This window comes from Sphaeramia orbicularis, chromosome 12 (assembly GCF_902148855.1).
Source record: "Sphaeramia orbicularis chromosome 12, fSphaOr1.1, whole genome shotgun sequence".
Taxonomy (NCBI): domain Eukaryota; kingdom Metazoa; phylum Chordata; class Actinopteri; order Kurtiformes; family Apogonidae; genus Sphaeramia; species Sphaeramia orbicularis.
In genome coordinates, this window is record NC_043968.1 from 37,928,038 (window position 1) to 37,950,123 (window position 22,086).

Below are 22,086 nucleotides of genomic sequence, written 5' to 3' on the forward strand. Positions count from 1 at the left end.
TGATCCCGCCTCTTTGCCCAGTCTTTTGGTTAACCAGACATATGCCAGAACTCAGCCATATATGCTGGTGCCTCCATATCTATATAGATAACCTTAATCATACCACAGTTAGCCTAAAGGTTTTCATAATGCCAAAAGAAAGCCAAAAATGCCAAATGTATGTCATAATACTGCCAAAATATTTGCTATCTGGGGTGAATGTTAACTTGTATTGATTGGTGGTTTTTAAAACCCTAAGTGTGTCCTGGTTTGACTTTTCCCTGCTGTTGATTGTATGAAATATATGTTACACATTAAGTGTTATTATTTCTTTTGTTTCTGGAAAGTTGCAAAAAAAAGTGTTACAATTGTCCCTGGTCTCCCCTACTTGAATCTCATGTCATTTATGAAGACAAAGTTTGTGTGGATTCATGAAACTTGTCTCCAGACCACATGCAGGCCTCCAGACCCCCTGTTGGGCACCGTTTGGTTCTGAAACAGGCTGCAGCAGCTGTGTGTCCAACCGGTGTATGAAAATACATATAACAAAGGTTATAAGCAGTTATTTGTTTTTGCTACTTTCTACCTACTGCAGGGTAGTCGAATTGCACAGGGGGTGTGTCTTGGCAGATGTGTGGAAAAAAGACAAAAAAGAAGAAAAAGAAAAAAAGAAAACCCGCATACCGGGGGCAATTGGACTTCGTGGACAACAAGAACAGATGTGCCATTGTAATTCTGTTTCCAACAACCACCCCGTGACATACCGATACATAAGGGGGGTGTGGATCACGTGGCCGGCGTGAAAAACGGGAGGGGATTTATAAACAGGAGGTGGTCTGACAAAGTCTACCAAAGCGCACAGATCATCATCAACACACACGGTTCACCTGAAGACTGGAGGATGGACGCAGCATACAAGAAGTCAATGGAACCTACGGCCCCGGAGGCAGAGTGAGGAAAACGGCACACGGGTAAATGTGACAGGACATGGGTTACTGAAGGCCCTTCCATTCATGACTCTTTATTTTTTTTCTTTGCATGTCTATATTATGACATTGTTAGTCCCCTGTTTACAAAATCTTCAGATCATTGTAACTATTTAATGCATCGATAGAGCTGGAATATTCCAGGCAGGTTGACCAGAACACAAAGCAGGAATGGCCACAGGTCACTGGAGTGAATAGAGCGAACAAAACAGCTGATGGAAAAGCGACTGATGGAGACAATGAATGCAGGCATACATCTGAAAACAGAGAGAGCTCCTGGAATAAATGCAGTGTTCTGTATGTACATGCCTCTGTTTATTTAGGTAGAACAAAACATAAGTGGAAGTATTCAGATAGGCCTATAAAAATACACTGATTATATGACTTATTTTATAAATGCATAGGCATCCGTGCATCAGTGGTGGCAGTAAAAAATGTAGAAAAGAAAAGCAAAATTTTTTTTCTATTCATTTCCATACTGATCTTCCTTGAAGCTGCACACTACAGATCAGATGTTTAAGATGCATAATGTCATGGTTTTCACTGGATTTCAAAAATAACCCAAAGCTACTATAATAATATTGAATTCAAAATAAATGTACAACTGTAAAAATCTGTGTCATAGCTCACTACTCTCACTGTTTTCACCACGTTCTTCTTCTGTGCAGAAGAGAAGGGGCTCCATGTACTTGGAGGAGGAGACCAATAAGAAGTCAGAGGTGATCTCCTGCATCTTCTCTCTCAAAGAGGAGGTTGGAGCGTTAGCCAAGGCCCTGCGCCTCTTTGAGGTAATGTTCACTTCTCTATAAACAGTATATTTACATTTAGTCATCAGAACCCCAAATGCTTTTCCTAACCTCATGATGATCAGGGAAATTTACACATGTCCGTAGAAAACTATGCAATTTATTATGTGCCGTTAATCATTGTCACAAAAGAAAACACATAAACCTATCACTGGAGATCTATGAAAACATGCAGTTAAATGCATCAGAAGTGGCCTTGTTGGTATGGTCCCAGATGCATTTCTTTAGGAAGGTAAGAGGAAAATTGCAAAGCAGCGCAGCTCACATTTTGAAAGCAGTAAAACTGGCCAGATGATGTAGGAATGTTAATGAATCGCACAGGTTTTTTTCTACAACTAGTCACTAATCATTCTAAGATGTGAACATGTAAGAAAATGCCACATTCCAGTTGTAAGTGATGATGATCAGAAAATGTATTTCAAATTCTTGAGATATTAATGTGCAGTACCACAAGGTATATTAAAACATTTAACATTATTAAGTAGACGAGAGCATGCTTACTTTGTTGTGTTTTTGTGTTTTGCGTCTGTACTCTTGGCCTTTTCTAGCCCTGTTATGGAGAAAAGCTAAACAAACTGAACTTATCTTTAATGTTTGTGCATCGCTTGTGTGCAAACATGAAAATACTCTTTGATCTGATAAGCTAAGATCAGAGTTCCTATTAAATCAGTAAATTCAGGGACATCAGATGAAAACTGGTCCTCATGTCTGGCTGTGGCTCATGTGCAGGTCTTTGTATTCCTGTTGATAAATAAGCACTGTACTTATCAAAATAAGCAATAAAAGAAATGAAAATTAAATAATTCCTAAAACTGATAAATATGATCAGCTCATAAAGATTTTGGCTTTTTATTTATGAAAAACATTGCATATGCTGTCGCAATGTCTAAATGGTGTTTACATTTTAAAGCATTATTAACTTAATGGAGACCTTTTTTGCAACATTTTATTGATCGATGCTGCCCATGTGTACGTGTTTGGCTCAACGTGAACTGGACTGGCACTGTCTCCGTTGTTTAATCTTCAGCGCTGATATGTCAAGGTTCACACTTGTTGTCCCTGCAGGTAAAACTTGCCCACTTTCCTCTTAAAATACAGAAAATGCTCAAACAAGCCTTACATACAAGATGTTTTACATTAAAGAAACACGTTTTATTGGAAGGGGGTCTTGTCCATGATCTTTTGCATATCTGTGGGCGGAGATGTGGGTGGATTTTCTCTGATCAATACCAATATGTGCCAAAAGCTGTTCCACAAATGCTGCAGTAAACATCAGAATGAGCTTTAAACCTATGAGCTCCCATGTTTCTGATCCACCCCCTACTCCACCCCCTCCATCTGTCCTCATTCCAGCTTTTCTATAAAACAAGGCAAATGATCCCCATATAATCAACACACCCCTCTGCAAAACAACAACGTAAAACATGTTGAAAACATTAATGCTGATAGTTGAAAACAAAGCCTTGAAGAAAACGTGCTGAAGCTATTCCTCATTTTTCCTGCATTGTCTCATGAAAACCTGAAAAATTGAAAATGACTGCTGGAACCATGTGCTAATGTTTAAGTAAGCAGCTTTGAGATCAGTCACATTCACACCTAAAACATGTGGAATCTCCATATTTGAATGTGAAAAAAATCTTTCTGAATCCACCACAGCATTTATCCTCCTGGGTATCAAGCGCATGTGACAGGGACACGTGGCTTTCATGTGACGAATTACAGCCACTGCTGACCTTGACCCCAGTGCGGGTGACAGAAGGGTTAATATCACCTACCTTACTCTGGAGTGACGGCTCGGAGGGGTACACAAATCTGACTCCTGCTTCCTGACTGTTTGGGATTTAGGATTGGCTTAATTAAGCTGGGCCATGGCACTAGTAGCACTTCAAAGAATTTGTATTTGTTCACCAGTCTAGCAGTATCAATAAGTAGTTTAAGTTATTTATTAGTTATTTACGATATGTAGAAATGATCTACATATATTTAATATAGGTAAGTGTCAGCATTTATTTCTATTAAAATTATTTAATAGTGTATATTTAACCTTCACTTCATTGTCCCTGAATGCAGGGAATGAAAAAAAATATGTTGCACATTCTACATCATAATATGCAAAACTAGAATTTAGTTTTTTTTAATTTCCCTGAGCTGGTGAAAGACTGAATTTCTCCTTTGGAATTAATAAAGTCAGTCTGCATCTGTATTTCACAAAAGTTAAAAATGACTGACCTGTTAGTTTCTCTGGAACTTCATTAGATTTCTGGGAATTACAGAATAAAGTGCTTTAAATGGACTGTAGTCATGAGGTTTTAAAGATATGGTATCTTATATTCATATTATATTCAGTTTAGTACTTGCTCCCTTATGCAAATATGTTTAACATATTAGATTATTGAATTTATAGCAATAATTATGTGGGGAAAAAAAACCTTAACTTTGAACTCATTTAGAGTCAAGTAGATAACAGTACATCACAGACAGGAAGTTGTGCATTCATTCATTTAAATGCCAACCTGGGCCCAGTTTCTCTGGTCATTTTTATACTCACTCCCTGGGGATACAGGAGTGCATGGCCTTTAAAAAGCAGTGATGTACACAATCTGATCCAGATGGGAGGAAAGAGGAGGCCCTTCTGTTCACGCCCTCTTCTTTACTTAGCCTATAGTAAAGAGAAAACAACATACTCCCACTCCCTCCCCATTACAACACACATTTTTTTTTACCATAATTACCACTTAAAGACAGTCAGGCTCCCTGGTATGAGCCACAGACCCTCAGTAATGTGAACATTTGAAGAAGAATTCAAAATTCAGAACTGCATCCAAAATAGTCTGAATTCTGGAAAAATCCCAGGGGTCTTGTGTTCAGAATGAGAAATGCTTAGATGCTGGCAGGGTGATTTACTTGACATCTTCACACTAAACCAGTGCAATATGTCCGAGGGGCCTTTAGAATAGAAGTTCAGTCTGTTTGGGTCAGTGTCAGTTTGCAGAGAGAAAGTTCAAGGCAGCTTTGATCTGTGGTCATCATGGACTCCACAAACTCTGATTAATGGTCATCACTTAAGTAACCACATCATGCCCTCTAGTGTTGAGGTGCAGGCAATGCAGCAGCAAAAACATTACCCATCTGCATATTTACCTAACATGTACACATACATCTTTCGTTGTGATTATAAATTAATACGTTATCTTTAAAAAGTAGATCATCACAGTTTATGTCATTGAAAAAGTATATAAGGCAGTTTAAAAACAGCCCACTTATAAATGATCTTTCATGTTTTATCAAGGTATGTTTCATTTGTTCCTGCAGGACAAGGGCATCAACCTGACGCACATCGAGTCACGTCCATCACGGATGAACAAAGACCAGTATGAGTTTTTCATCAGCGTTGACTCCAGCAGTTCCCAGGCTCTGGATGAAGTCATCGACGGCCTGAGGACACAAATCAGCGGCCACGTGCATGAGCTATCACGCAACAAAAAGAAGGACACAGGTGAATGTAGTGAGAAGATGTACACCGAATGACATAAGTATGAATACTCAACATGATGAAATATTTAATGTGTATGTGTAAGTCAAGGCTACATATTGTCTACATTTTCTGATGTATTTCACTGATTGTTTAGCAATTTTAAACTATTTGTGATAAAGTGTACTCGTATTGTTTTGCCTGCTTATGTCTTTGTGATTAGACCTAGATGTCTAGTCAGAAATCAATAGTAATAATCAATTATCAGTCATAAAATAATAGAAAATCCAGTAAATAGCCACATTATTTAAATACAATAGTACAAAAAAAAAGAAATATAGCAGTTTAAGTTCAGGCAATAATATACAATTATTATTAATTATATATAATTACTTTTGTCCTTAATACTGCCTTAAGTATTATGTAAATACATTGCATGAAAACATAATGCATATATAATACGATATTAATATACAGTATAAATTGGATTTAGAACTGCAACAATAACTGAATAAAATGTTTACATAATCATGTCATTCAGATTTTCAAATATGCTGATCTCACCATCATATATGATAATCACAATGAAATATTTTTGACATTTTATAGACTAAACAACCAATTAATTGATCAATCGAGAATGTAATGTGCAGATTATTAGTAAAAAATAATAGTTAAGTGCTGACCTATATGTTACTACATCACAGTATCATTGCAGAGTTTTTGGCTTATTGATTTATACATGTGTAGAAAAGATGTCTAATGCTGTATAATAGAAAAGAATGGAGCTACTGAGCACAGTGTTGGGTGGTGCTTTATGAACCCCTCAGTCAGACTGGGTAATGGACGGCTAGCGTCGCCAATAAGACTGATGGCCTCTTGCCCACATCTAGACCTTCTATTAGTTGTTTCCAGAATGACATTAGTTTAGCTACTGAGGACCAACAGGCCCAACAGGAACAGAGAAGCTCTGTGTGTCAGCTACACACTAAAAGAGGCCAGTAGAACATGCCAAGGTCATGGCAGGCGGAGACAGACAGGGCCACCACGGATCCTGCTTTGACCTCAGTGTGATCCACTGGTGAGGGTCAAGTGGACGAGAGGATATTTATGGCCTGTTTTAGAGACGGCCTGTTTATAGAGGAGCCTGGCAGAGACCTATTGTGTAGCTTGGGCCTCGGGCTGGACCACACTGCACAAATGCAGATTAATGAGTGCTTTGAGCCTCATAAATCCGTATGAAGACGCAGATGACCCTCGATTGCTGTTCTGCTAAGTGTCAAAATGCCACAGTAGTGAAAAAAAGTTCCAAAGGCGTCATCATAATCAATATCATGTTCTCACCTACTGTTTGGCTATCTAATTATTATATTATTGCTTCACTTTTTGACCTTGTAAAAATCACACTTAAAATATTCTTAATTCTTGAAGGAAGCACTGTCAGCTATACAGGGTGGGGAAGCAAAATTTACAATGAACATTTAGTTGTTTTTTCTCAGCAGGCACTTCGTCAATTGTTTTGAAACCAAACATATATTGATGTCATAATCATACCTAACACTATTATCCATACCTTTTCAGAAACTTTTTGCCCATATGAGTAATCAGGAAAGCAAACGTCAAAGAGTGTGTGATTTGCTGAACGCACTTGTCACACCAAAGGAGATTTCAAAAATAGTTGGAGTGTCCATAAAGACTGTTTATAATGTAAAGAAGAGAATGACTATGAGCAAAACTATTAGGAGAAAGTCTGGAAGATACTATTAAAGAAGAATGGGAGAAGTTGTCACCCGAATATTTGAGGAACACTTGCGCAAGTTTCAGGAAGCGTGTGAAGGCAGTTATTGAGAAAGAAGGAGGACACATAGAATAAAAACATTTTCTATTATGTCAATTTTCATGTAGCAAATAAATTCTCATGACTTTCAATAAACTAGTTGGTCATACACTGTCTTTCAATCCCTGTCTCAAAATATTGTAAATTTTGCTTCCCCACTCTGTATATAGATTTGAATAATACCCTACTAGAGTGTCAGTTTAGAAATGTTCTACTTAGCAGATGTTTTTTCTTTTTCTTTTTTAACTTATATTTTATTGTTACATTTTAAAAATTTTACAACACAAACAATTAGAACATAGTGTCAGTTGTTGTCTTGTATATTGTCCATTTTTTCCATTGATCTTCATAAGTTGCTTGCTGTAGTCTTATGATATACGTAAGTCTCTCCATGTTGTGAATTTCTTCCACAATGTCTCTCCAGTTATTTAGGGTAGGGGGGTCCTCTTTACACCATTTCGTGTGATGGCTTTTTTAGATGATGCCAAGAGTATTTTAATCAAATATTCATCCTTACTTGGTATGTCTTTTCCTGTTAAATGACCCAAATATAGCACAGAACATGTACTTCATAGTTCGTATCCCAATATTTTTCCAAGTTCTTTGCTGATATTCCAATATTGGGATAATTTTGTGCACTGCCAAAAAACATGTGCACATGTACATCACCACACAACCTCCAACAGGGCTGAGGTAATGATAGTGAAACCTTTTGGATCTTTGGTGTTATAAAAAATCTCATTATGTTTTTCCAACAAAATATTTTCAATTTTCTGGAATTAGATGTAGACGCTTGAGTTTCACATATTTCATACCATGTATCATCACTTAATTCTACCAACAGTTCTTTTTTTTTTCTTTTTTCTTAACATTCTTTCAAAGTATATACACAGCTAAAATCAATTTTCAGTGTGATCTTATATTATTTGTTCTTTTCACATCTATTACTGTAACTAGTTTCTGCTGTCCACTGTCATGTGTTCTACTCTCTGGAGGATGTGGTGTTGTTGCAGTGGGATGAAATAAGGAATAAAAGGGAAGGACTGGGAAGGCATGATTTGTTAAGGGATTATATGTTGAGTACTTACATTCATCTATAAAAAAAAAAAAATAGACAAGACTTATTATAAATGCACAAAGAGATGACGTGACAGGAGCGTCAACACATTCACAATGATCTATAAATATTTCACCTCTATCTGTCGTCACAATTTCTAAATAATCAGTGTTTTTGACAATATCTTACTTAACTGATTTGACCTCCACAAATACAGGTTGAGTAAAAGCATAAATTATCAATGTTTAATAACTGTTATTATTCCCCAGTGCCATGGTTCCCTATGACATCCAGGACTTGGACCGCTTTGCCAACCAGATCCTTAGTTATGGGTCTGAGCTGGATGCTGATCACCCCGTAAGGACTGACTCATCCATCACTGTCTGTTTGCCACATCCTGCCTCTGCATATATGTGTGTGTGTGTGTGTGTGTGTGTGTGTGTGTGTGTGTGTGTGTGTGTGTGTGTGTGTGAGTGTGTGTGTGTGGTGTGAATACATGCTCAATCACGCCCACATGTGTTATGAAAGACAGGGCTCCACAGATGACAGGACGCTCTCTGCCGTCTATTCTAATGGAAACTATCTAGACACACAAATTGATGTCATTGCTTTAATTGAGCCCCTATAATTATAGATAATTGCTCTCTTTTGCCTCCACCATTAAAGCAGAATGTATTTATCATAAGCTGAAAAACACTCTACAAAGCTTCATTTGAATATGGTATTTGCAGGCTCTTATTAGAGAGGGAGTGCATAATGCTGTCAAAGGCCACAGGGTTAGCCTTAGCAGAGGATTCCATTCTTTGATTTAGGTACAAGTGGACAGACACCGACCGTGAGATATAACATGCTCTTCTTTATGTTGTGTGTGTTTGTTTTTTGTGTGCTCAGGGCTTCACAGATCCAGTGTACAGAGCCCGCAGGAAGGAGTTCGCAGACATCGCTTACAATTACAGACAGTAACTACTCTTAATTCTCTCAATAATAGAGTAAATTTACAGGAGGAAGTATTTATTTGTGTGTAATTTAACTGCTTTTAACACTGATGATTAACATAAGGGGACAAATTAAATGGTGCTACTTGAGAATTTTAAAGACCTGGGTCTTGCTGCAATAAATGAAAATATCATTCACTGGCAAAAGAAAGAGTGACAAGCCTATTGCTTCTTTGCCTAATTACTTGCAAGAGTGGTTTATGGCTAGATATGAACCAAAAATGAAAAGGAGAACAAAAAAGACTGAGCAGTTATACACTGTTGCCCATAAAGTTGGAATAAAATATTTTTACCTCTTATCATGAACTGACTATGACAAGGTGATTTGTTCTTGATAGATAAAGTGTATCTGGGACTCAGTATGTAATCATTACACCAGGTCAAAGGTGATTACTGATGTGTATAAACAGGAATAAAAAAAAACAAGAATGTGTCTTAATACAAAATTACTCCAGCTTCATGGGCAACAGTAAAAAGGTCATGAGAAGATACCAGATCTCTGTTCACTTGATTTATAGATCTTATAATTTCCTATTATAAAACTCTAACTTCTAGGAGGGGGCTATTTAAATTAGAACTAATTATGAGGAAAATAGATCCAGAATTAACTAGCATACCTCCAATTCATTGATATACTTACTACACATAATGTTTTCCATGGTTTTGCAAGGCTTTTTTTGTCTGAACTTTGTCAGACTCAGTACTGGATATAGTGGATATGCTTTGATTACTAGATATGATATACTGTATGAGTCATCTCCTACCACTAGGAGATGATATAATTAGAGTGTTTCATTTTTCACCTGTGGCTACAAAAATCACACAACTGAGTAATGCATCTTTTCATGGGTTTCAGTGTAGATATTCACTTTTTCTTTGTCCTAGTGGCCAAATTATCCCCAGGGTGGAGTACACAGAAGAGGAGAAGGCCACATGGGGCACAGTGTTCAGGGAGCTGAAAACTCTGTACCCGACTCATGCCTGTCGTGAGCACAACCGGGTCTTCCCCCTCCTGGAGAAATACTGTGGCTACAGGCAGGACAACATCCCACAGCTGGAGGACGTGTCCCGCTTCCTGCAGTGTAAGCCCTCTGCACTCTGTGATGTATTATATATTTCGGCTAAAATGTGCTTAGAGGTCTTATTTATGTCTTTGTGCATAAGAAATTAGTATAAGTGAATCCCCAAAGGAACTTTGTGTTGGTAAATGCAAGTTATGCTAATTTACAGGATTTCAGTTCTGTTCAACATGTTGATGGTCATATGAACTATGTTTTTAGGTCAAAAATGTCCAATTTCATCACAATTAATGCTATATTTTCATGTCACAAATGGCCAAGTTATATTTTAGCTGAATTTACCTGAAAAACAAATATTCTATTCTTTTAGATTTCCCAATTTTTCTTACAAGATTATATATTATATATCACATGTTTTATTTTTACAGGTTGCAATATGGAGTATGGTGCTGATCCATCCTGCTTATGTTACGCCAATACATACATTAAGAATGTCACACGTCACTTTTTAAATCAACAGTTTTCTAATAATAAGCATTTTTATCAAGAAATAACAATTCTATATTGTTATTTACTCTTTAGTATGATGATAAACTATACAATAAATAATTCTGATCCTAGTTTTTGCACAGGGATCATTTGTGGAAATGGTGACATGGCTGCCGAGCATCAGTATGATGGGATCTGGAACAACCATGTCACATCCGTCCACTGCCACATTTTGTGTTTTGTGTCAGCTGTTTATTGTTTTAGATCCACAATACTAACATTTGTGAATAAGAGGAGATTTAGCAATAGTAAGTATATAAGTTTATTACTAATAAAGTACTGGTACTGACCAGAGCATCATGGGTAATGTCACGTCCGTCCACCAGCAAAAGTTTTCACATACACATGCTGTTCAAAATCTAATATTTCTGAAAATATAGCTTCCACTGTCGAATAATATCAGTAGTCTGTGCACAAATGTATTAGCATTATTTCCACACAGTTCTATGCATTTCTTACAACTTTGGTTTTTTTGACAAAAATGGCCACTCATTTGACCTCCTAAGTAAATTTTAGCTGATTTAAATATGTCTGTTCAGTATTAAAGACCAACTCTGGTTTTTTTTTTTATTGTGTAACCTTACTTGCATTATTTTTTACATTGAGCGACTTAAGTTAGAAAAGGAGCACTATCATTACATACTGATCTGAATCATGTACTACCAGTGTGACACACTACATACTCCATCCACTTTATTTTTAAATCCCATTTATGTGACTGTGTAGAAGAGGGCTTGATCACATGCCCCTTTTCCTCCCTCCTTCTGTCCTTTGTCTAATTGATCTTATTCAACACAACCAAACATGCGCCCTCTTTTATCTTTGGCCCCTCCCTGCAGCGTGCACAGGCTTCCGGCTTCGTCCGGTGGCTGGTCTGCTCTCCTCCAGGGATTTCCTGGGCGGGCTCGCCTTCCGCGTCTTCCATTCCACGCAGTACATTCGTCATGGCTCCAAACCCACGTACACCCCTGAACCGTAAGTGTTGGGTGTCTCATCAATTCATGAAACAAGGAAGGAAAAAAATTTTACTCATTTATTATTTTTATTTGTACTTTAGGGATATCTGCCATGAGCTTCTAGGACATGTACCTCTGTTTGCTGACCCTGGCTTTGCCCAGTTTTCACAGGTAGTAAGGTTTACATGGTATTTTAGATGCATATTTGTTACTTACATACATTACATATGTATTTAATCATCTTTCTGAAACCAGTATAAAGGATTTAAACTCTGCCCAACAAAGTGACATTTAAGCATCCTTTCACCAATTTATTTTAATATATCTTACTTTTCTGTTTGATAGTCTGTTTTTTTGTGTGTTTTTGTAAACAACAGGAAATTGGTCTAGCATCCCTTGGTGCCCCTGATGAGTACATAGAGAAACTTGCTACTGTAAGTATTGTGTATTACTGAGTAATATTAGATTACATAATCAGCAGGACAGATGTCATAATTTTACTTGACTGAAGCCACCTAAGCCACAAAAATTCAATGTTTGACTACAGTAAACTAAGATAGGTGGGCATTTCAGCTCATTTGAAGTAAATGGGTCACTAAATAGTGCTGCTTCTATAAACTAAAGTGGTTGTATTTACTGTGACTTCCCTTTGCACATAACATGTCTTTAACCCTTTTTTTCTTCACATAATATGAGATTTATTACATTAATTTTTCATTCATGCAGCAGATTCAGAAGATGAAGATCAGATAATTGTTCATTCAGCACATGTCAGATGTTTGTGTTGCTTCTTGTCATGGGGTCAGAGGTCACACTAAACAGTGACTTTAACCTTTACAACCAATTTAGTTCAGTTTTTGCGTGTCTTTTAAGACTGCACATACTCCAGCATTTTCTTGTTGTATTTGAAGAAAAAAGAATGAGAGATAAATATGTCCACCCATTTCAACTCAGCAAAAACAATAAATCTGAAGGTGGCCTAAGACTTATACACAGTACTGTAACTGTTGAACATTAATGTTGTGAGTCTCATAAAATGAGGTTTACCTCCAACCTTGTATGTAAGAGCACAGTTCTTACTGGCTGATATCTCAAAATGTAAACCTGAATGTCATTATACAAAAAGCATGAAATACTTGCCTGGTTTGCTTTATAACTCCTATTTAAAGGACCTCATGTCTGTCATCAGGTGTACTGGTTCACTGTGGAGTTTGGCCTGTGTAAGCAGGGCTCAGAAATCAAAGCATATGGAGCTGGCCTACTTTCATCATTTGGAGAGCTGCAGGTAAGAGCAGGAGGAGACAAGACTAAGATTTGAACATGCTCTAAAAAAATGCAATCTGTGCATCATGGACCCCTGCACAACTCTAAATACTGGGTTAGTCTTTTGGGTTTTTTTTTCTTATCAGTGTACTACTTACCGACCCCCCGTCTGATCTTATAGCACATTCACCTTGTTACTCAACCACAACATTGCAGGCAGTGGGTTAGTGGTCCACTCAGGTTCAGGTTTAATGTGTCACTGGGGGAGTCGTACTGGACGCCGCAGGTTGCCTGCCTGGTGGGGTGTGGATAAAGTGGTTCACTGGGTGAGTGGGAGCAGAGGGAGCGTGAACAGTACAGGATCGAAGTCATAAGTTACATTAGCATCTGTCAGCAGAGGATGTGCACTCTGCCAAGTCAAGAAAAACAACTCAAGCCAAGTCCTGAATCATGCTGCACTTCCTGTTTTCTCATTGAGAATTTTAATTCTGTACTGAAAAACATGATTAAACACATCCTTTACAATTTTTTGTCTAGTATTGCCTGTCAGACAAACCCAAGATCATGCCCTTTGAACCGGAAAAGACCAGTCTCCAGAAATACCCGATCACAGAATACCAACCTGTCTACTTTGTTGCCGAAAGCTTTGATGATGCCAAAGAGAAAGTGAGGTAAAGGCTGTCAAGTATGCAATTCTCTTCACATATTCCGTTTCTCTTGCGGTATATTAACATCAATTCTCCATCAATAGGAAATTTGCAGCCACTATTCCCAGGCCATTCACAGTTCGCTACAATCCATATACTCAGAGTATTGAAGTGTTGGATAACACCCAGCAGCTCAGGAACCTGGCTGATTCCATCAACTGTATGTGTCATAACCTTGTCAATCACTTTATCGTTCACATAGTTTTCTGCTCCAGCCATCAGATTTGTTTTATGCAAGCTTTCTTTCATGTTTAATGCTGTTTTTGTTTCATTACAGGTGAGATGGGGAAACTGTGTGATGCTCTGCGGAAACTAGAGTAACTGTACCTTTTATTTGAGCTGAAATGCAACAAAAATCTTAATATAACAGTCATCTAATTTTGCTGCTAGCCTCTTGTTATGCTTTGTATGCTTGCAATTTAGCCTTTTTTGTATTAAAACATATATCACTGTATTCAATTACCACTAAACAATCTGTGTATTTTAGTTAGCTGAATAAAATGTACCCTGTTACTTATGCAACATAATAGCCAGATGAATGTGTCAGTACTCTAATAGTTTGAATGTTATTAAAAAGATGTGCTTTTCTAAAACAAGACGGCTTTGTGAAATCATCAGATGTGAGCATCTAACTTGTTTTTTTTCTTGCAGTGATCTTCTATGCATATCGTATGGAAATGTGCCATATTGAATAGTGCTTGGCTAAATTAAATGTTTTGTATGCATGTAAGGTTTTAATGAAAAAAAACAAATAAAAAAATAAGAAGTTGCCCTGACTGACTTTTCCATTTCTGTCTTCTAATTTTAACCTTTAAAGACCCAGAAGTATTTTTGTGGTGACTTCCAAATTAATTTTTCTCATCACATATAACCATTAGTAAGTGATTTATTACCATTTATACCTTTTACATATTTCAAGTATTTAATTCAGTAATTATATAGATTTTCATAAAAGCTCAGAGTAAATCTAAAGGTTATGGAATGGAAAAAAAAAAATGACAAAGTGAATTTTCCTGTAAACATAAAATCAATTCAACATAAAAACAAGCATCTATGACCACTGTCATTTATAAAACTTAATGGGTTTTATTGGTGAATCTATGTTATAGAAGATGACGGTGATAACCCTTTTCACTACGGAGACTGTGAACGTCCGGATGGGTTATATTTGATGACCAGGAAAAGATGACAAACTGCTTTTTACCTCAATTATTTAAATGTATATTGATTAGTGCTTCAGAAGTTATTAAACATTTCAGATCAGTAGATAATTTTAGTCTTTAACCCTTTCATGCATGAATTATGAGAACCTTAATCAAGATTTTTTTTCCTGAGTGTTTTTATTCCTCTTTAGGCATGAAAAAAAAAAAAAAAAAAAAAGCAATTAAAATGTTTTTATGAACCTATTTTTCATAGAGTTGCAAAAATGTCCACTCAGCTGGACACCATGTGTTTAATTTTTGAAGCAAAGAAACATGTATTTACTGATTTACTGTGTGAAAACTATGAAATAAAAACATGTTTAATGCTGGTAATCTGATGTTTTCCTACATTTTAACATACTCTAATACTTACTACTTACTTCATGGAGATAATATGCAAAAAAAAAAAAAAAAGGTCTAATAGCAATTAGCAATTGATTTACAGTCAAACATGTTATTGCAGATCAGGTTTATCAAGAACAGCAAAGTCACAGTAATGGTATGAACTGCAGTGTATGAGATGATGCATGAGCTGATATGGAACTAAAATAACAAAATTCATGAATGTAAAAGAGAACAGCAGTAGATTAGCTGTCCACTGTAGTGACCACTATGCATGAAAGGGTTAAGGCTTAACTTAATCACATATTTACTGTATATATAGCATGTTTTAAATGCATTAGTCAACAGGATCATAACATTAACTATCTGCACTGGTTGTTGTTTGTATTGTTTGTATTTAATCAAGTCATTTGATACATTTACTTGTGTTTCTTTTATTCCGACTATATCATTACAACCCACCAATTCACCTATTTTCGATTCTGTTGCCTAATCCAAAGGTTCTCCGTAACAGAATTATTTTTGTCATGTAAGGTCAATGTAATGCAGTGACGCATGACAGGACTAAAAAAAAATAAAATAATAATAAGAAAAAAAAACAAAACACGTGCTGTACTTGCGCAACACATTTCCATAAGGCCCTGTGATGACGGTGTACTTAAATGTGACCGACACACCGGTGATGGACCACTGTCTGTGTGGGGGGGACACCGGAGCGGAGAGCGCAGATGAAGACGGACACCGCGGTGCAGCCTGCGCCCTTCAGCGGCAGGAAGCAGAGTCTGATCGAAGATGCCCGGAGGGAGCGCAGCAGCGGCTCCTCGGGCTCCCCGGGGCCCTCCAGGTACGGGGATGCCTTCGTGTTCGAGGAGAAAGATGGAAGAGTCACCTTGAACCTCCTTTTCGCTCTGAGCAGTGAGAAAAACGCAGGGTTCTTCAAAACTGGAAAAATATTTGAGGTAAACGTCAACAACTTATTCATGATTAGGTGTTTTACAAGTTAGTGCGGCAGATACTATTAAAGTGATCATTAAGGTCATGTAAATAATGTTAACATATTCGAGGAGTTCTCATAATGCTGAGAATTGTAGAATTTTATGTCCATATATTTTTGCTAGTCGGGCTTGAAAGGACAAAGAAAACATCAAATGATCTACAGTGATGTAAAGACATGAATTAGCAGCAAAAATAAATAAATAAATAAAATAAAATATTAAATAAATAAATAAATATTATATGCAGCCTTATAAAAAGTCACATTTAGAAGAATTTAAGTCATGAATGTTATCGATGAAAAAAATACAAGCAAACTGTCTATATAAGTGGTGAAATAACTTATTTGTTATCATCTTTTATTAACCCTTTCATGCATGAATTATGAGAACCTTAATCAAGATTTTTTTGATTCCTCTCCAGGCATAAAAATAAACAATTTGATGCATTTTTTTATGAACATATTTTTCATGGAGTTACAAAAATGTCCACTCAGCTCGACACTATGTGTTTAATTTTAGAAGCAAAGAAACATGTATTTACTGATATACTGTGTGAAAACTATGAAATTAAAATGCTGCTAATCTGATGTTTTCTCACATTTTAGCATACCTGCATGGAGCTAATATGAAAAAAACAAACAAACAAAAAAAAAACTATTTAAACCCCCCCCCCACTATCTATTACAGTCTAATAACAATTAGCAATTTTTTAAAATTTTTTTTACACTCAAACATGTTACTGCAGATGAGGTTTATCTAGAACAGCACAGTTACAGTAATGATATGAATTTCAGTGTATGGGATGATGTATAAGCGTCTGGCTGATATGGAACTAAAACAACAAAATCCATGATTATTCAAGAGAACCCCTTTGAACAGCTGTCCACTGTAGTGACCACTATGCATGAAAGGATTAAAGATGTAAAATGAAACAGAAAAAATCATTCGAAAATTGTAATTCTGTCCTTCCTTTTAGGATAATGCAGGGCAATTTTGGGGGTATTTTCACACACATGTTTAGAATAAAATTTTGCAAGTGAAAGTTTCTCCATTAAGAAAATGCATGCATTTCATATTTACTCAGTGGTTTTTTTTTTTCTTAACTCTTAGACCTTTGAAGCTAAACTTCTCCACATTGAGAGTCGACCAGGGAGGAAATCAAAGAACAGCACAATGGACCTGGAGTTCTTCATGAAATGTGAAGTTCACAGGTCTGACCTGGATGTTTTTATCAATTCACTGAAGAGAGTAGCAGATGATGTTCGCTCAATCCCAGAGGAAAAGGGTGAATATGTGATTTTATTATTAAAACAAATGTTCCGTTTACATGCTGTTTAGGGAAATATTTATATTTCAACCTCATTCATCCAGTTAATGCATAAAAAAAACTACATGTGTCATAATACTAATCATGTGCTGCAAAGCCCATAAAAAACACTAATTGTTTTGTTTTTTTGCTCTCTTGTTGATGTCACAGTTCCCTGGTTCCCTAAACAGATAAAAGACCTTGACAGATGTAACCTGCTAATAACCAAATTTGATCCTGACATGGACCAGGACCATCCAGTGAGTTTTACATTTTGAATGAAAAATATCTAAGTTTTAGTCTATGTTGGTAAAATATATTTAACACTCAGAAGATAAACCGTAACCTGTGTATGGTCATTTGTGTTGTATCGTTTACAGGGATACAGAGATCCAGAATACAGAAAAAGAAGAGCTTTCATTTCTGAGCTTGCTTTCAGATACAAACAGTGAGTAAATTATAAAGAAAATAAAGTCCATCTGTTTTCAAGATGCACTGTGTTTTTTGTGCACATTTTTTTATTTACACATGTTGCTTCTCTCAGGGGAGACCCTCTACCTGTTGTGGAATACACAGAAGAGGAAGTGGCCACATGGTAAGAGTTCCGTTATTGATACCAGGTACACAGATGGGTATGATTTCACAAGAAAGCATGACGATATGACATGTTGACTGTGTTGTTTTTTTCACTCGAAGGAGGGAAGTTTACCAGAAGCTGCGAAGTATATACTCCAGCTTGGCCTGTCGGCAGTTTGTTGACGGTCTGCAGCAGCTGGAGAGAGAGTGTGGCTACGGAGAGGACAGCATCCCTCAGCTCAGAGAAGTGTCTGCCTTCCTGAAAGGTGACTGACATAGAAAAAGTACAACCAGGAGAGAGAGAGGGGGAGGGGGTGGGTAGGTAAGTAGGTAGGTAGGTAGGTAGGTAAGTAAATAGATAGACAGACAGACAGACAGACAGACAGACAGACAGATAGATTCCAAGAACAAACACACTAAACCAAATAAATTAGAAGCATAAAAACACACCTAGATAAAAAACAAACAAACAAACAAACAAACAAAAATGGTTAATCAAACTGGAAGATGCCAAGTAAAATGTAATTTCCAGTATGGTGACAGAAAAAAGTGATGTTTTCTGTCTTAATTTTTTTTTAATGTATGGTATAGTTATAATAGACTATGTAGCCTAAAACATTATGTATATAATCACTGCCTGGCTAAAACAAAGCTAATAGGTTCAGTCCTTTAACTGGATAACTACTACAGTGACTAATATGTTTCAGATGCAACAAGTTATTTAATCAGTCAAACAATCAAATTTCATTTATATAGCGCCAAATAACAAAAGTTATTTCATGACCCTTTACATATAGAGCTGGTCGAAAACAGACTCTTGTAACTGATGGAATGAGTAGCTTCTTATTTCTTAAACAACCATCAGTTTGATAGAGAACATAGACTGGACAATGCCAGGACTGATCAGGCCTCTGACAGAATGGTCCAGGAGCATGAGGCATCATTTTCACACATGGACTGGCCACCACAGAGTCCAGACACAACTGACAGTCTTTGGGATGTGATGGAGAAAACTTGTTACAATGTTTAGACTCTCTCATCATCAATACAAGATCTTGGACAAAAATGAATGCAACAATTGATGAAAATAATCATTGTGGTATTTATTGTGTGGTATAAAAGATGCTACAATGAATGTATCCAGTAATCAACGATCTAACGTAATTTTACACATGGGATTTTGTCTGGCTAGGCTGGGTGGAAATGAGTAAAAATTGTTTGCTACTTAAAACTAAAGCTGTCACAACAGTGGAACAACAAGTTTCTTGCAAGGCCAGCTGTGACAAAAAAAGCACACACAATCAAGACAGCTTTTCCTGTCATCCTGAATATGAGTGACAAATTGGTGAAGGACAGATGAGTAACACAGAATAATTAAATATACCGTATGTACTGCATATTGACTGGAGAGTGTGAATAATTATAGACATATGTCTCTGATACTATATCTACGACATAAACAAATAATTGGTCATGAAATCACATGAATCAGATCAGTCATAGGGCCTTCTGTGCTGCATATCACACAACTTAATGAACAGGACAGGTGCCTTCCTAGTGACCCAGTGTTCACTTTTCTACACAACCTGTGCATTTTGACACAAATAGAGTAACTGAATTGGTCGTGAAAACTCAGCAACATTGAGTATGAAAAAATAATGGAGGATGAGGTAGAGGAGAGGGCTAATGGGGAGATTACCAAAGGCAGATGTGTGATAGAAACACAAATCTAATGGTTTCTTTTGTTCTTTGCTCTTAGAGAAAACAGGTTTCCAGCTGCGTCCAGTGGCTGGTTTGCTGTCAGCCAGAGACTTCCTTGCCAGTTTGGCCTTCAGAGTGTTTCAGTGTACTCAGTACATACGTCACTCCTCTGCACCCATGCACTCCCCTGAGCCGTGAGTTATCCTGTCATCTATGACATACACATTTCACACACATTTATTGTTTTGTATGCATGAAGTCTTTACATCGTTCCCTTTTCCTCACCTTCCGGTCATTTCACTCCTACAGAGACTGCTGTCATGAACTGCTCGGACATATTCCAATGCTGACAGACAAAGAATTTGCCCAGTTTTCTCAGGTACTTTTTAAAGTGCAACTTTTTTTTTTTTTTGCTCTTTAATTTAGCATATATCAAAATAAAATGTAAAATGCAGTTGTTTCACCTTTAGTAATATATACTTTTAACATTTTCAGGAAATTGGACTGGCCTCACTTGGAGCCTCAGATGAAGATATTGAGAAACTGTCAACGGTTAGTGTGAAAACAACACAATTTAATGTGACATTTCAAGAATTTTAGACTAACTGAGAGTCCTTACTAAACAAATTTCCCAAGAATAAAACGTTATGGGTACTGAGTGGACAGAGGAGTTCACTCATATTTAATAGGTTGTCAGTGCCATCTAGTGGCTAAAATGAATGAGTGCATGTTAGGTTTTTCCCATGTCCATCTTAACACTGCTAAACACTTACCTGCCTTCTTTATCTGTGCTTTCACTCATAGTTATACTGGTTTACTGTGGAGTTTGGACTGTGCAAACAGGATGGGACAGTGAAAGCTTATGGTGCTGGACTGCTGTCATCATACGGAGAGCTTGTTGTGAGTGGGTTTGCATTATTCTTGCAGAAATATTTTTCAGTGTGTTTTCTGCAGGGTCAACAGATATTCTCTGATCTGTCCATTGCAGTATGCTCTGTCTAATGAGCCAGAGTACAAGCCTTTTAACCCGGAGGAGACGGCACTTCAGCCATACCAGGACCAAACCTACCAGCCTGTTTACTTTGTGTCTGAAAGCTTTGAGGATGCAAAGATTAAGATGAGGTAATTACTTCTTTACGTTTAGAAGAGAAGATAAACCGATGTCTAAAGTTTAGAAAAAGAAGGAACACCTGCAAGCAGAAAGGAGATTAAAAAAAAAGTGAAATTACTGATTGAGATTCTTCTTAATGGAAAAAATTATTATAAGTTATTTTAAATATCTACCGTATATCAAAATTTCCAAATTTTAAGATCTTTAATAGTGTAGTATGTAACGTTCTTCACTTGCATGGAAATAGAACTGAAGTGTGGGCCAAGTGAAAAATATTCTATAATTTTATGTATGTATTATGTAAAATATTACTTCCCAATTCTGCCGCAGTGAAAGGCAAACACATTTACACGTTTGCAAAACTCCATGAGTATTCTAGAGGCAGTATTCAGCCAAAGGACAAGCCTCCTCATTTCTGCTGTTCGTTGCCTGAGTCTGCTCGAGGCAATAGGCTTAAAGGCCTATGAGTGTACTTTTCCCACACTTTTGTTTGTCAAATAGAACTGTGCAGTAAGTCAGATGAGTCCAAAGAAGAGAGCAGTATAACCAGAGTTTCTTTATTTGTGTATTGTTCTGCCTAAGTATGCAGTGTAGTGCTGTTATTGGCTGGAGGTATAAACTCCCTGTCTGAAGGTTGACGCCCAAAAACCTTCTCAACACAGATGAACAAGAGGAAAATAGAAAATAAACAGACAGAGGGCAGGGTCTCCGCAGGATAATGAACCACCACAAACTGACAGTAGATGAGAAGTGATGAGTGTTGAGGATTAGAATTCTAATTGAGTCTATATAGTATTTTTTTAAGGACAGTGTTACATAGTCTGTCTTTAAAGTACCAGTCTGATTGTTGTAAATGGATAAAATTAATATGCATTTTACTTCACCTATAGGAGGTACTCTGCAACTATCAAGCGTCCCTTTACGGTCCATTACAACCCATTTACCTGCAGCGTGGAAGTTTTGGATCAACCCTGTAAGATCCAAAATGCCCTAAGCCAGATGAGAGAGGACCTGAGGACCCTTCACAGTGCATTGGAGAAGCTCAGCTCATCCTGAGGCCATAAACCGATTCTCTGCTGACAAAAAAAATTAAATTTTGTAAATGTTAATAAACACAATGTAGATAACTTTGTATGTATATATAATGTGTAGAGATGGGAGTCACAGTGTATCTTATCATATGATACGCTGGTCATGATAATAATCTGTTCATGATACAGCAGTTTT

The 22,086-nt window shown here is 36.9% G+C and overlaps 2 protein-coding genes across 2 annotated transcripts; both read left to right on the top strand.

The window, feature by feature from the left end:
* Nucleotides 1-828: 828 nt before the first annotated feature.
* Nucleotides 829-14,386, top strand: pah (phenylalanine hydroxylase). The gene is given in 14 exon segments (XM_030150190.1): nucleotides 829-950; nucleotides 1,634-1,753; nucleotides 5,084-5,267; nucleotides 8,407-8,424; nucleotides 8,427-8,494; nucleotides 9,029-9,096; nucleotides 10,018-10,214; nucleotides 11,540-11,675; nucleotides 11,758-11,827; nucleotides 12,034-12,090; nucleotides 12,846-12,941; nucleotides 13,457-13,590; nucleotides 13,671-13,786; nucleotides 13,904-14,386. Coding segments are annotated over 13 exon segments (1,293 nt in total). The 5' UTR covers nucleotides 829-950; nucleotides 1,634-1,648; the 3' UTR covers nucleotides 13,948-14,386.
* A 1,512-nt stretch (nucleotides 14,387-15,898) lies between these two features.
* Nucleotides 15,899-21,924, top strand: th2 (tyrosine hydroxylase 2). The gene is made up of 12 exons (XM_030150187.1): nucleotides 15,899-16,129; nucleotides 17,276-17,450; nucleotides 17,643-17,731; nucleotides 17,852-17,919; nucleotides 18,016-18,066; nucleotides 18,168-18,313; nucleotides 19,807-19,942; nucleotides 20,058-20,127; nucleotides 20,244-20,300; nucleotides 20,553-20,648; nucleotides 20,737-20,870; nucleotides 21,750-21,924. The coding sequence occupies exons 1-12, from the start codon at nucleotides 15,899-15,901 to the stop codon at nucleotides 21,913-21,915; spliced, it is 1,419 nt and encodes a 472-aa protein (XP_030006047.1). The 3' UTR covers nucleotides 21,916-21,924.
* The last annotated feature ends 162 nt before the right edge of the window (nucleotides 21,925-22,086 follow it).